Source organism: Pavona decussata, unplaced genomic scaffold (genome assembly GCF_977016875.1).
Source record: "Pavona decussata unplaced genomic scaffold, jaPavDecu1.1 SCAFFOLD_92, whole genome shotgun sequence".
In the NCBI taxonomy this organism is placed as follows: Eukaryota; Metazoa; Cnidaria; class Anthozoa; order Scleractinia; family Agariciidae; genus Pavona; species Pavona decussata.
In genome coordinates, this window is record NW_028145509.1 from 2910001 (window position 1) to 2924703 (window position 14703).

The 14703-nt window shown below is 39.1% G+C and overlaps 1 protein-coding gene and 1 long non-coding RNA gene across 2 annotated transcripts in view; one reads left to right on the top strand and one right to left on the bottom strand.

Moving 5' to 3' along the window:
* Positions 1-14703, top strand: part of LOC146473879 (uncharacterized) — a 170469-nt gene that overhangs the window by 62892 nt on the left and 92874 nt on the right. The gene's annotated exons all lie outside the window — the stretch shown is intronic.
* The window catches only part of LOC146473881 (eukaryotic translation initiation factor 4 gamma 3-like), a 41627-nt gene that overhangs the window by 4740 nt on the left and 22184 nt on the right, over positions 1-14703 (bottom strand). Inside the window, exons 11-22 of the mRNA XM_085117836.1 lie at positions 13757-13834; positions 12154-12291; positions 11710-11769; positions 10768-10920; positions 8091-8198; positions 6363-6491; positions 5621-5861; positions 4687-4811; positions 4107-4285; positions 3187-3367; positions 2449-2637; positions 1758-1930 (exon numbers count right to left, since the gene is read on the bottom strand). Coding sequence (XP_084973962.1) covers positions 1758-1930; positions 2449-2637; positions 3187-3367; positions 4107-4285; positions 4687-4811; positions 5621-5861; positions 6363-6491; positions 8091-8198; positions 10768-10920; positions 11710-11769; positions 12154-12291; positions 13757-13834 — 1754 coding nt within the window. The remainder of the gene's footprint in view (positions 1-1757; positions 1931-2448; positions 2638-3186; positions 3368-4106; positions 4286-4686; positions 4812-5620; positions 5862-6362; positions 6492-8090; positions 8199-10767; positions 10921-11709; positions 11770-12153; positions 12292-13756; positions 13835-14703) is intronic.

Genomic DNA, 14703 nt, shown 5'->3' on the forward strand with positions numbered 1-14703 from the left:
TATCGGGAAGAAGCGGATAAACGATCAAACATTAGTTAATGAGAAAAAAATATTGGATGAAAATGTTTGATCTAGATCAAACATGGAAAGCCATTTCGCAACACTGAGAGAAGCAGATAAACTGTAAAACATGCTCTTGTGCTCTTCCAAAACAAGGTTGGGTGGAAATGTTTGATCGTTTAATTAAAATCATTAATGTCGGTTCTTATTCTGATCTCATCAATTTCAGTTTTTATTTCATGAATTCTTTTGGGGGGCTGCTTTAAAGTGCCTATGAAGCGAAAATTGTCTTTAGGTAGTTATAAAATTTACCCTTTCAAACATGGGATTTCAAAGTTTGAGATTGCTGGGGTAAAAATTGCCGATTTTGTGAGCGCTCAAAGTTGGGCTATTTTGCCTTCAAAAATGGTATTCGAATCGCGCGGCCAAAATGCCAGGTGACAATAACCGCTGACGTCACGTTGGTGCCAAGAATTGCGATTCATCATGGCGGAAGAGAAGACAGATAAGCGACAGCGAGGGCGATATTGCGTTGCCGGCATCCAAACAAAGAGAGTTGCCAGAATCGATCGTTCACAGAATCGCTAGACATGCTTTCTCTTTCTACAATCCTTTTTGGCGGCAAGAACGGAATGAAAGTAAACAAACTTTTGGCACCAACGTGACGTCACAACTTGGAATTCAGCATAAAACTCGACCCAGTCCTCTGACCATTTTTGAAAGCAAAATAGCTCAACTTTGAGCGTTTTTAAAATCTACAAATTTTACCACAGTACTCTAAAACTTCGGAATCGTATATGTTAAAGTGCAAAATTTACAACTACACGAAAACAATTTTTGCTTCATAGGCACTTTAAGCTTGATTCATTTATTTTGTTTGGTATATATACTGTACTGGTGTACATGTTTTTGTCTTTGCTGTGTTTGTTGTCTCTTTTATCTGTGTTCTGGCCACAGTATTGCAATTTATTTCATGTAAATTATGTAAATTGGCTTCCTTGTTCTTTTACCCTCAAGTTTTTTTAGGAAGCCAATACCCCTTTTTCTATTTCATTGTACTTTTAATGTCATTGAGCTGTAGTGCTCTGTAGAATAAAAAAATTGTTGTTTTCGTTGTCGTTGTTGTTGTTTAGCTGGGGCTTTAGATGTGTCACTATAATCGAAATGATCCCTTGCTGATTTAATTCTTTCAAAGCAAAACTAACTGCAAAGAAAACCATTCAAGGAAGAAATTAACAAAACCATCTTAAGCCTCCAGACTTGTCTTCCATGCCAAGAACACAAAACAAGACAAGTCAAAACAAAAAAGAAAAGTCCTTAATCAAACCCTATCTAATTCCAAGAGCGATTTCCGGGGTAGAGTATGTGGATAAAATCACAATGCTAAGTGTGAACTTTGAAATGAAAGCTATTGAACATCACAATCACTAAGTGCTAGACAGTTCTAGCTTTTGGGTCTCTTCATGAACCCTCCAGGTGTGAAAATTTCAAGGAAGCTCTTAAGTTTGGAGCAAATTACCCTTGCACTTTCAAATTTGCATGCTCTTAAGCAGAGCACTAACTAAGGGCCCTAACCCACAGCACCTGTTACGGCTGAATACCCTTCAAAGAACCTTGATGTGATGTTGGTTTTAAACAGAAAGCAACAAGACTGTTATGGGTGTAAAGCTCAATGTAAGGTGTGGCTTAAAACTGACCGCCTTGCTTAAGAATGGCATGCTTGCAGGTTAGCTTGTACACAAGAGGATCCAACATACCCATTCAGATACTGTTGATCTGTGAGGACACCATCTCGGAGCAAAAAGTGCAATAGTTTGCCAGTGGCATGTCTATCTGATACTTTCTTCTCCATTGTATGGTTCAACATCACTGCAACAAAGACGTGATGTCTTGATGGGGACTGAAGCTCTCTGAGACACTCAGCTGCTTCCTGTCAGGAAAAAAACAATCATTTTAGAGGTATTCATTTGGGAGGTCGCATGGCCCGGCAGTTAGGGTGCCGGACTTGAAGACAACAAGCATAGAGATCCAAAGAAGACAAGGAGCAAGGCAACACCCTGGGCCCAGTTGCTCGAAGCATGGTTAGCGCTAACCCGGGTTAAATAACATGACCACCTATAGGTTTTAATACCTCTAATCCAATGGTTAGCGCTAACCATGCTTCGAGCAACTCAGCCCTGGCTGGTAGTCTGGCCTAGCTTACATGTTCTTCCACTCACATATGGTTTTCACAGAGCTCCCTTCTCTGTCAAGATCTAACTGGAATGCACTTCTCCATTCTTTAAGCTTTAAAATGGTGTATAGGTTTGTCTACTATGCTCCAAAATGGAGGGCTAATTCATTTTAGTCAAGAAATAGGTTTAAAAGGTTTAGCATAGCCTCCCAACACAGATACAAGAAAGAAAGAAAAAGAAAGAGAAAAAACATCATTGAACCAGTCTCACCCACCTTCACATCTCTAATGTTCAGGTATTCATCAACAATAGAAAGTGTTTTCTTTTTCATTGCCTCCTCTGATAGTTCTTGCACTGGAGCAGCAGCAGCTGCTGGACCAGGGACTGCAGCCTCAGCAGCTGGAGCTGCTTCAGGTGTCAGTCTGGGAGACTCCCGTCCTCCATCACGCTCTTGCGTATTACGCTGGAAAACAAACAGGCTAAAACTTCATCACTGACACATGTACATAAGCCATTCTTGAGGACAAACCAGAAGCCAATTTTAGAAGGCCAAAGTACAGCAAAAAGTCGTAATAATCACTGCAATGCAGTTTGGGTTAAAGTTATGTCTAGCCCCACATTGTGCAGTTCCAGAAAAAATCCATAACCACCCCCATGGAAGGTCAGCGGAACTTCCTAGAGGGAGAGGGATCTTAAACGTTATATTCCTTGGTAACATAAGCAGCAATGTTGTCTTGTCATCACCTTTCCTGACTCACCAGACAGTGCTCCTCATATATGTAGTCCATCTATATCCATTTAATCAGGCCAAATTGCCTGCTGACTTCAATTTCACTTTGCGGATGACACTACCTATGTCTCACTGGTACTTCTTCTGTTACCTCAACACATTTGACATTCTGCTTTCACGAAACAATCAGCATTCCCCTTTCTACAGTTCTAATTGCAAATAATTAAGACACATATGAAGACAATTTAGTTGAGGAATTTTACTCAAGTCAAAGCTACAAACCTTTGGTTGTGTAACTGCCCGCACAGCTTCAAGGGCCTTCTCTCTTTCTCCTTGTGGGAATTGTCCTACTCCTCGCCTTCCTCCTCCAGATATTGGACTACGAGGTTCTTGACGCCGAGAATCACCAGAGCTTGCTCTTGCAGGTGCTGAAAGTTTTCTCTCTCCAGCCAAGGCAGAATATCTGGGAGAATTGCATAAATAATAAGCATTCAACAAGGATCCAAGCCCCCTACTACAGTCAATTCTCCAATCAGAATGTAGCTCCTTCAAGTCAAAGACAGTAACAAAGGGGAGCTCCACCCCTGAAAAAATTTAATTCAAAATGCTTTGGAAAAGTTTTGTAGGGTTAGGGTTAGGATTAGGGGCGCTTTCCATTCACCAAAAATTTTCGGTTTGAATTTTCGAAAATTTCGGTCTTGAATGGAACGGGCTTATACTCGGTCATCACATGGTCAGTTTTTGCCTCAGACTTCTTGATGCCGTTTATCGTATGTGTTAAAACAGTCCGACTGGAAACTTTTGAATGGAACACGAGAATTTTCGAAAACACCGAAATTTCCACTTTTCGGGAACACTGAAAAGGTTGTCCTAAATTTTCGAAAATCTTTTCCGGAAAAAATCCTGTTCCATTCAATTCCCACCCGAAATTTTCGAAAATTTCGTCGAATGGAAAGCGCCCTAGGTTTGGGTGTCTGCTGGAATAGGATATGATTGTCACTTGATTTTTGCCTTTATTTAAAACTATCATTTTTGATTCTTTGCCAGCATTTGGTTGCCCAATAATATTCTACACACAAAAACCACTGCTTCCAGACAATAGCTGCTAGCATACAAGTACATCATGACAACGTCCAAAAATGGCAGCATGTAGGCAAAATGAAGTGAAACTCTGATTATGGCTTCCCCAATGCAAGCCTCACCTGTTGGCAGGTCTGTTGTCAGTTTCAGCTGCAGCAGCAGTGGATGCACCAGCAGCTGCCGATGGACCAGCACCAGCACCAGCACCTACTGCTCCTGTTCCACCACTGCTTCCTCTCGCCCACGCGCCATACCCTCTGCCGCCTGGTCCAAGAGAGATGTTTTCAGAATCCACAGGGCGCTGTAAAAAATACACTCATTTAGTTCTGGTGTCAAATGGGCCTAATAATGCAAATTTATTTTTCAAAGAATTTGATTTTAGCAACAGTTCTAAGCCTGTGAAAAGTGAAAGCAAATGTAAGACTTTGGTTATTTAAATATACACGACAAATATTGTTATTTAAAATATGGCAAGAGGGCAAAGAAAAATAGAAAAAAAACAGACAAAGCACTCTTTTAAAATATTTCCAGCACCAGTAGTTATTCTTTTTTTGTCTTACAGAGCACCAAACACTATGTTTGGATGTGGCCATGTTGAAAGGCGAAAGTTTAAATTGTTTCACAATGCAGAAAGCCACACCTGAAACTTTAATGGAACAAGGCAGCAAGGCACAAATAGAACAGTCAAGCAATTCTACTCACCTTAATGTTTTGGAACTTCTTTGGGTCTACACTAACATTCCTGGGCCCTCTGCCCACAGTGGTCCAGGTTTCATCGGCCTGGGGAATGGATCCTGGTCGAGGACTGTCACGACCGCCCATGTTCCCTGAACAAGAGCAAAAAAAAAAAAAAAAAAGACGGTTGTTTAGAGCAAAAGCACTGCAGGAAATCACCACACACCATGCTAACATACCAGCTTAGAGACTGAATAATCCACAGGAAAGAAGGAAAACTATAACAATCAATTTGTAGTCTATTCCCTGAAGAGCACAAAAAACGGTTGTTTAGAGCAAAAGCACTGTAGGAAATCACCACACACAATGTTATCATACCAGCTTAGAGACTGAATAATCCACAGGAAAGAAAGAAAACTATTACATTCAATTTGCAGTCTATTTTTTCATGTACATCGGGCTTGTTGGAAGAGGGAGGGCACCTATTAACCCCTGTCTAGCCTGGTGTGGGTTTTTTTGTTCTCTTCATGAGCTTTGGGGTACAGGACAGTGAAACCTGTATATAACAGCCACCCTCTGGACTTTACAAACTGAACTGGCCACTTGAAAAATTCAGGACTGAAACTGGCCTCTTAATAGAAAATGGTTGCTGAATACAGGACTGTTTTATACAGGTTCCACTCTACAGTAAATAGACAGAAAAAAAAGCAGAGGGAAACATTATTAAGTGTTACTTTATAGATAAAAAATTTTCAAATTCAATAATTATTTCATAACGAGTGGTATAGTTGGGGGCAAGGGGATTATTAGAAAGGAGCCCTTATATAGGGAGGGAGCTAAATAGAGTAAAATACTATGGCATAATCAGGACTTGAACAATTGGCTCCACAAGGAAAATATGTGTAGCTGTTAATTAATTATGACCACATTTTTATAACCAAATGGGATCCACTGTACTCGCCTCTACTAGATAGTTTCTTGTCTTGTTTAGCCATCTGTATCATCATCTGTGTCTTCTTAGCTTGGTCAGCAGCCTCTTTGTGAATCTGATCAATGGTCTTGGGGTTGTTGTCCTCCCGGCGAGGCACCCAGTCATTGTTACGTAAATCCACAATGTCCTGCATCATGAATCTCACACGAGACGAGGTTATCCTTGCCTGGATTATTTTGTTGATCTGATGGAAGTACTGGTCAACTCTTGGCTGGAAATAACAAACATAAATTTTAAAAAATACTGCTAAGCACAGTTACACTGTAAACTGGCTTGGAACAAGACAAACTCCAGACAAGAGAAGGTAGATTTTACTGCTTAACTGGCTCCTTCCTCTTGTTTCATTTTTCGTGGGATAAACAAAAGGACTTGCAAGGAAGTTAAACACTGGAAAGCTAAAATTCAAATAACCTTAAGTCCCCCAAGCCACCAATTGCACAAATCAGCCCCTGATCCTCAGACAATGAAATCTTCCCTGTAATACACCACCCCCTTCCTGCCCCCACCTTATATAAGCCAAATCAACAGGACTAAGAACAAAAAAAAAGCTTGGGTCTCAAGTTTACAGTGTGTTAACTGATGAAGCAGAAAATCTGCTGGTCCTACTGCACATGACACAAACACAAGCTAAAAATAGTGTAATAACTAACCACCATACAAACTGGCCTCAAATGATGGGTTAAACGTGTGCTACTGCTCATTATTAAGGTACCTTGGCCTTTGCATGATCTAGATCTTTTCCAATAGTAACAAGTAACTTGCACAAGCATTCAAAAGACTCCTCATCATTACTCTTCAGCAGCTTCACCACACAATCATGCATGATGCTCTCTGTCAACATCTGTAAAACACAGTGATTATGATTAACACCACCCAGTAAGAGAAGGCAAAAAAATTTCCTGGATGTAGGTACATCATGTCACATACAAGCAGTGCGAACAGTCAACATTAGGGGATATATGTATGTCTGTAGTCAAAACTTTTTATGTCACAGTTTCAAGCAGCAAGAACATCCCTGTCAGAATTCTATTGCACTAGAAAATTAAAAAACACTAGGATAACAAGAATTTGGTGATCTGCTAGGAACAATAACTTTTATTGACTAATATTTTTGTGAACTTTTCCTCAATACAGGAAGTTTAATACTCTTTTGTTTTGTAAAAATACATTATTCCCATATCTTTCTGAAACCACCACTTGACTTGATTTGCCACTCTTTTCCTACCCTGCGAGCAGTCTCCTTTGATCTTCCTAGATAAGTCAGGAAGAGGAAGGAGGCTCTGCTCGTGGCCTGCACAATTCCTATTGGGCATGCTCCAAATTCAAATGTAACCGAGCCTTGGGCGGCGGCCTCGCTTTCAATTTGAGTTACTCATTAACCCTTTTACTCCTCTCGTGTTTTCCATAGGTTTTGCATAAATTAAATTCTTCCAAGACCAGAAAAATTAACCAAAATGCACAGTACATAAAGAAATATTGTTAACTTCCAAAATTAACTGCATATTAAACTGAAATGATTAAACAAATGTTTTCTGACGTAAAATAATATGGTTACCAATTAATCATTTGCCGAAAAACACACTTGAATGCAAAAATTGCTAAAATTTACGGCATGTTGATGAAGACCTTTGGCATATCAGATTTCAACCCGCTTATACAAATTTGTCCTTGATTATGCATCTATCGCTTCTAAACGCATATACATTTGTATGAATTGACAAAGACACAAAAATCAACAAATAGCTTTTCCAACAAAACATTTTATTGAAATAAACAATACATTGCTATTAGAGGCCAAAATCTTTCAGTTTTTTTGTTTGTTTTGCGAGCGTGCAAACACTCGAAGTAAAATTTAAGGACACTCCATGTTTGTTCAAAGCGATCACTCGCAGGATCACTCATGGAAATTGAAGAGATCACAATGCGAAACGGCTTTTCGCTGTCTTTTCTTTCGCTTTTTTTTTCTTGCAGCCGCATGTCCAGTAGAAAGCGAGACAAATGTTTCCTTGCCACACAGAATTTTAACTTTTGTTATACCACATTTCATGGCGTTTTCAAAGACTTTGTATGAAAGCAAAGCGGCTGCCATGTTTGTCGATCGATTGTAAACAATATGCAGTGGGCACGGAAAAGTCAGCGATTCTTGCGAAAGTGATGAAGATTATCGCGACGAGTCTGTTCCACACAGGGGTGAAAAAATGGCCCGCAGCAAAAGGGTTAAGTTAAAGCTTAACACTCCCTCAACATGGAATAAAGTGTGCTGTGTAAGGAAGCAACAGTCACATCTGTTTGGTTGTTTTCACCCTTGCTGCAGTTGCAGTAGCATTTTTTGGGGGCAAAACAAAATGGCAACAGACAAAGTTTTGCAATAACCCTATGAACTGATACTCCAAATCAGTACTTCATCTATAAATAAAAAGTTCAATTTCACTTCACTAACCTTCAGTTTAAACAGTTCACCAATAAACCGAATGTTGCCCAAGGTTCTTCGTTTGGCTATGTGCTCCTCATCCCGCAGCTCTCTTTTCGTGACCTCCAGTTCCTCTTCCTATAGCCATACAGAAAGAAAAATGTTTGGTTTGAACACAGGAAAAATAATTAGTACATGTATGCTTGCCTTAATCCCTACTGGTGATCTAGGAAGAAACGGATGAGGTTCAGAGGAAACGGAAAAAATCATGAACTTTCCAGAAAACTTGGTTGCGAGATCACACATGGTTGCGCTATGAAAAGGAGACGATGTTCTGCTATTTTTGTCGGAAATCTAAGAAGACAACCCCTTTGTATCGGCAGAAGGGTGTACAAATTTTAGAACCTCAACTCTGCAAAGACATAAAGACTGCAAAGAACATGAGGATAATGAAGAAGCTATGAGGGATACGTTCAGCAACACACAGCACCGTGTTCTTAGAGAACAATCGCAAGCCATCCTCAGAGCAATGAGAGCCCTCTACTGGCTGGCCAAGAAGGACATAGCCACAGTCAAGTATGACTCACTACTCAATTTTCTGGATGAAGTTGGTCTCGAAAGTGTTAAGATCTTTGAGTGGGAGGAAATGCTACCTATCATTCTCATCAAAGTGCGGAAAGTATGCAAGATGCTAAATTGCTACTGTTCTAAAGGCTAACATTGACAACTGAACTAGGGTTAGGGACTTTGACTTTTCTACAGTCCTTGATGTTTGGGCTAGAACCAACAGAAGAATTAGTACATGTATGCCTACCAGTAATTAAGAAAGGAATTGAAGTTTACAAGGGGATGCCAAGACGAGATTCTGCTGTGAAATGTTTTGAAGTATAAAGTATAGTCATTGATCCTCTGTTTAAATATGACGAGAAAAAAAAGTCTTGACACCAATAACTTAACTTTTCTTGTTGTGTATTGATCACTGTTCTTGTATGACAAGAATCAGCTAAAAAAATGTTTTTGTTGGCTTGCCTGTAACAATGTAAAAAACTGTTGAATAAAAATTAATTTGTCTGTCCCCCTAAAAATAAAAATGTCCCCCAAAATTTTAGCCAAGGGGACAAATTGTCCCCCAGTGATGAAATCCTAGCTCAAACCCTGCACATTCAGGGTTGCCAAAATAAGCCGGCAACCGGCGCATTTCACCGGCTATTCCGAATACTGCGCCAGCTACTCCAACTGCTGAGTTTGTTCTAGGCATGGTATTGCGGAAATAAAACTGTCCAGTTAATAATTAGTTGGAAGCTAAATCGGAACAGAGGCAATAAAACAGTTATTTTGACTAGAAAGTACAATAAATTGTGTGCGTGACACAGATGTTGACGCGATTTTCCGCGCTTGAGAAAGCGTCAATCAATGCTCGAGGTTTCAAAAAAATTATGGCAAGCAGAGGCAGCGGAGCGAAACGAAATAGGACTTTGCTCAATTTCATTTTCATTAAAAAGAAAAAGATGGGGGTAGATGAAGAGAATGAGCAAGACGATGGGTAACAAGGTAAGCATTGATAAAAACTCGTCTTTTGCACGTTTCACATTGTCATGGATTCAATACGCAATACCCCGATACGGGAAAAAGAAAAGTTGTTCTGGTTCACTGGTTATCTTGTGAGTATTGGCACTAACATTAATGTAACTTTTGTGCTACTTTTTTTCTTACATTCGAATTATTCTTTCTTTTGTGTCGCTTTAGAAACACTTTTGTTTATTACGACAGTGTGAGAATTTTGTAAACTCTGATTAAATTTACTCACTATTTACATTTACGTTTTTTGTGCTGATGCATCTCTTAAGCAATCAAAAAGAAATACCAAGGCGAAAACTAATATTGAAACAAAGAAGGATAATTTTAGAATAAGTTGACCTTTATTTGCAAGATGAAACTTGCAGCCAAATGCGTGTTGATACAAACAAGAAAATTGCCAAATTTATCCGCCAGATGTGACGGCGCCTCTGTTAACTAGTAAGATGTTCATTTCATCTTTGTGGGCTCTTGACTTTTTATTTTCACCGCGTTTTCCATAATGAAAATGAAGTGGATGATCTCTGATCATTACAGTCATTTTGAAGATGATTAGAGCAATCTAATCTGTAATGAGGTAAGTCTAATCTGAAGCACCATGGTTTCTTCAATTTTGCATTTCAAACAGTGAATTCAAAGAGTACACACTGACAGAAACTGTACAATACTGTGAAAAAGAAAAGTTGTGTTGAAGACAAAATACAGTGTAAGAGAGTAGTAGTCTCCTTCTTGTGTGCTGTAGTTTCTCAGGATTTTTAGTCACATAGCATGTTGATGTAAAGAAAATAAAGATAATGGCAGGCATGGTGAATTAAAGCTGTCCATGCCAGTTATAACAGTGGGAAAACCATGTACAAATTTACACAATGTTTGCTGAAAATATGCCCAGATTGCGTTTCAGAGTATCATTTTTGGCAAAAATTTCCTGGAGGAGGCACCAAGAGGACCCCCCATAAAAAGGGACCGACATCCCTCCATACCCTCCCTGAACGATGCCCATGCCTTGCTGAAGCCGCCTACTTTATGGACAGAACCTGTTACTCAGAAACTTACTGACAACCCTGCACATTTACAACTTTAAAAGAACCTTCAAAGTTAAATGCAAAGTACAGTAATAAAATTATGTACTTACGCTCAATCCTTGTTTTGTAAGGTCCTCCAGTTTCTCATGGATTTTCTTCTCAATAGATTTTTCTTTCTCAAACTCCTTCTGACATTTATTCAGCAGAATCTTACGGAAAGTTATGTCTTTTTTTGTACCGTCTTTTTCAACAACAACTTTTTTCTGCACAAAAGAAATAAAATTGAAAAGAAGTATCCAGTTTTAGTTCATTATACAGTTGAACCTCGATTATCCGGACTCAACAGGACCTTGGTAATTAGTCCGGATAATCGAGAGTCTGGATAATCGAAAATATGAATATTAATGAGATAGAAATGTAAACAAAAGGTTACAGCAGAGAAAACATCATTTTAATTGTGATATCTACACAGCCTGTAACAAATGAGCCAATCGGATATCAGCTGAACGCATCAGAATATTTCTTTGTCTCGTCGCACTTGCAAATTTTGAAAAGTGGAAAGGATAATACCCTGTTTCAACAGTCTTTTGAAAGGATTATCGGGCTTTTTGCGACTTTGAGTTTTCAAGATCACAACTAATTAATATTCATGAAAAAATTGGAACCAGAGAAAAAAGTTCGGATAATCGAGGTTCCACTGTACAAATAAGACAGATGCTCAATGACACACAACTTGGCTTACAATGCCGCAGAGATGAACATACATTACTGGTGTGCATGGCTTCATGGAGATTCTATAATGTCTGAAACAGGCACTAGAGCTAACCAAACTAAAATTAATGTCAAACTAGATGGCAGTTTCTCACCAGCATTTCAGGCAAAAAACAAACAAACAAGACAATCAAAGAAGGCGGCTAATTTAGTTTGAGTAGACAACCCTGTAAATATATCATGCAAGCAGACAGTCTCCAAAACATGGGGTACGCCTCTAGGGTGAGGTTACAACAGTTCAGTTACAAAACCCAAAGGGAACAAACACAAACTTTACTTACAGGAATGAGGCACCGGCACATGTTAGCATATGCCACACTGAATGCACTTTCGTCAATGGCCTGCAGAAGAATACAACACAAAAATGTTACTACACACAAGAAAACTTGATCATGCTACCCTGAAAAAAAATCAATCACCTTGGTGGACACCCCAAACCACAACTACAAAGAAGTTAATTTCAAAGGGCTCGACAGTTCTTGACTGGACGATTCTGATCTAGCCTCAACTCCTTCTCAGGCAATATAACATCAGGGGCCTGGGTGTGCGAGTCCCCCAGTGCCTCTCTTCCTCCCCTTGCTGTTTTCTTTTCCAGCTCTGCCACTTGTACAAGAAGCTTATTATGATTCACTGTTTTGTTTCAAAGAGAGTCTCGAAGAGATCCCTTCCATTTCCTGTCACAAATTTTTAAAAACAGTTTATGTGGGGATAATTGGACCACAAACCTTCTCAAATATAAGGTCAATGGCACCTTCCAGTCTTTCTGCAGTGTCGATATCTAGGTCAATAATTTGTTGTGTGAGTGTCTGAAACTTCTGTGGCGTCAGCTTGTTCAGAATACTTCGGACTTTACGATACAATTCCTGAAAAGAAAGAAAAAAGTTACAAAACATTGTGGTACAAAATATATACTCTCAATGCATTTATCAGCCAGACCTTGTTTGAGGAGAAGTTAGTTGGGCCAACTGAAGTGCATACAAAAACAGATGTTATTGTCAAGTTAGCTGGTGACTTATTTTTTGAGGATTTATGAGCAAATTCTCCATGTTATCAGAATACAACTGACAACACAGTCAACAATACAAAAAGATATCAGCATGCAAGCTGGTATACAAGTCATTATCAAACCAAGTTGGTGAATTTCTATTAAAAAATGCTAAAAGAGATAACGACATTGATATTATGATGTTACGGCAGCAATATACATGTACCTGAAAGTTTGCAGAATAAGGAGTGATTTTGTGAAGAAGTTAAACAGGGGAAAAAGACATACGTAAACCCAGACAGTTCACTAATAATGCGGGGCACACGTTTTAGGTTGGCGCTAGACTATTTGGTGTTTGCATAGTATTAACTAACTAAAGATTTGATCATTCTCTAAAAACTAGTAACGGAACACTTCTCCACACCCTTCTTCTTTTTTGAAAACATTCTACCTCTCCCCCCCACCCCCCCCCCCCCCCAAAAAAAAAAGCAAAGAAAACAACAACAACTGAGATGTTTGATAGATTGTACACTGCAAACCTAGCACAAAAGTTTTGGAACAGATGAAATCTTGAAAAGACAAATACAGGATAAAAAGGTCAAAAGAGACAGAGCTAGGATTCATGTGTACTGCTCCCATAAAGAAAGCCTCCATTTTTAAAAACAAATGGAAGAAAAATTGGTTAATACAAAGAATTCAAATTCTAATAACTTTCTAGAGAAATTGGAGAAACATTTAATATATACTAAAAAAAATTAATTGTAGACTATAAAATTTTCTCTTGAGATTTCATGTGCAGCCATTTTGGATTTTATAACCTCATTATGGTTACCCCTAGTGGAAAAAAATTCTTTTGTATGGAACATTGGGGTTACCACGAAATCCAAAATGGTAGAGCACAGGAAACAATGGGCAAACCTATGTGCTAATCATATAATAAGTCTATTCTTGCATAATTGGCAACCTCCCCTTTTGTCAGACACTGAAAGAATTGTTCCATATTATATTATATCTCCAACAATTTTGCATAAATTAAATTTTGTCAAGAAAAAAAAAGAAAAACTGACTCAAATGTTACTGAAGTAAACACAGGAGCATCTTGGATAACATGTAAAGGACTCAGGTGAGGCCTTAAGCTACTGTATTTTGTTTTTGTTTTATTCCTGATAATCAGGGATAAGCAAAAGCTGGGGACAAAAGAAAGCGAAATACAGTAGCTTAATGCCTCAATTGACCCATTCACCTGTTCACAGTAAGCTTTCCAAGTTCACCGATTTCTACAATAGAATAGTTAGCATCCATTTCTTTCCAGAGGGGATGTTCCACGGCTCTACAAAACATACCTCAGTCTTGAGCTCCTCCTCATTCCCAGCTTTGGCAACTTCACTTGGTCTCACCCATCTGTTCTCATTTCTCTTCAACTGTTTGACAAAGAAAACAGTTCAGTTAACAACAGCTACTTAATCTTTAATTCTTGCACACATATTGACAAACTGAGTTGAATGCAGTTAACAATAATGGTTCATGCGTCAAAATGCAGTCATCGAGATATGAAGCATGCGAGAACTTTGGAGAGCACAAAAGATGTGCAAGAGTAGCTCAAGGCATACAGTACCGCTCGAAACTATGGGACCATTTGCCGCGAATTTGCCTTGGTCGATTTGCGGTTTTGATCTGCGGTTTCGCCTAGGCAAAACCTCGTCTAACCGCAATAAAAACCTCGGTTTCACCCAGGTTTTTTTCAGTTGACTTAAGCCGCAGTGAAAGGCAGGACGCAGTTGGGTTTGAATAGGCTATTGTTCACTTTGCTTTCATGTTCTTCGAGGACAATAAGTGAACTGTCGGGTTTTAGGTGTGATAAATTTCAGGGAAGCGCACTCGCTCTCAAGGGAAATAATCAAAGCGCTCTGTGAGCGAACTTGTGAATTGAACTGGTAAATGTAATAATATTTCGGATTATGCCAAAAATTATTTGCTTAACATGCAAAACAATTCATTAAACTTCACTCGCACAATTCCTTTCGATACGCGAAGCAACGCAAAGGTCAGTGAAAGCTCGAATGCTAGTCGACGAAAGAAGAGAGCGCTTCCAGGTCTTTTTGAAGGAATTACAATGGAACTAGTTGGGAATAAGTGAAAAGGCACTACTACTCCTGTTGTGGCTGAATAACAAACTGCAAGCGTCCAGGTTTCCTACCAAGAATTGCCGTCAATTAACTTACTTTAAGTTTTTGTCTGCGTTGTGTTGAACGTGAAGGAATTTGGTTGCCTAGCACATGACTGAAATCTT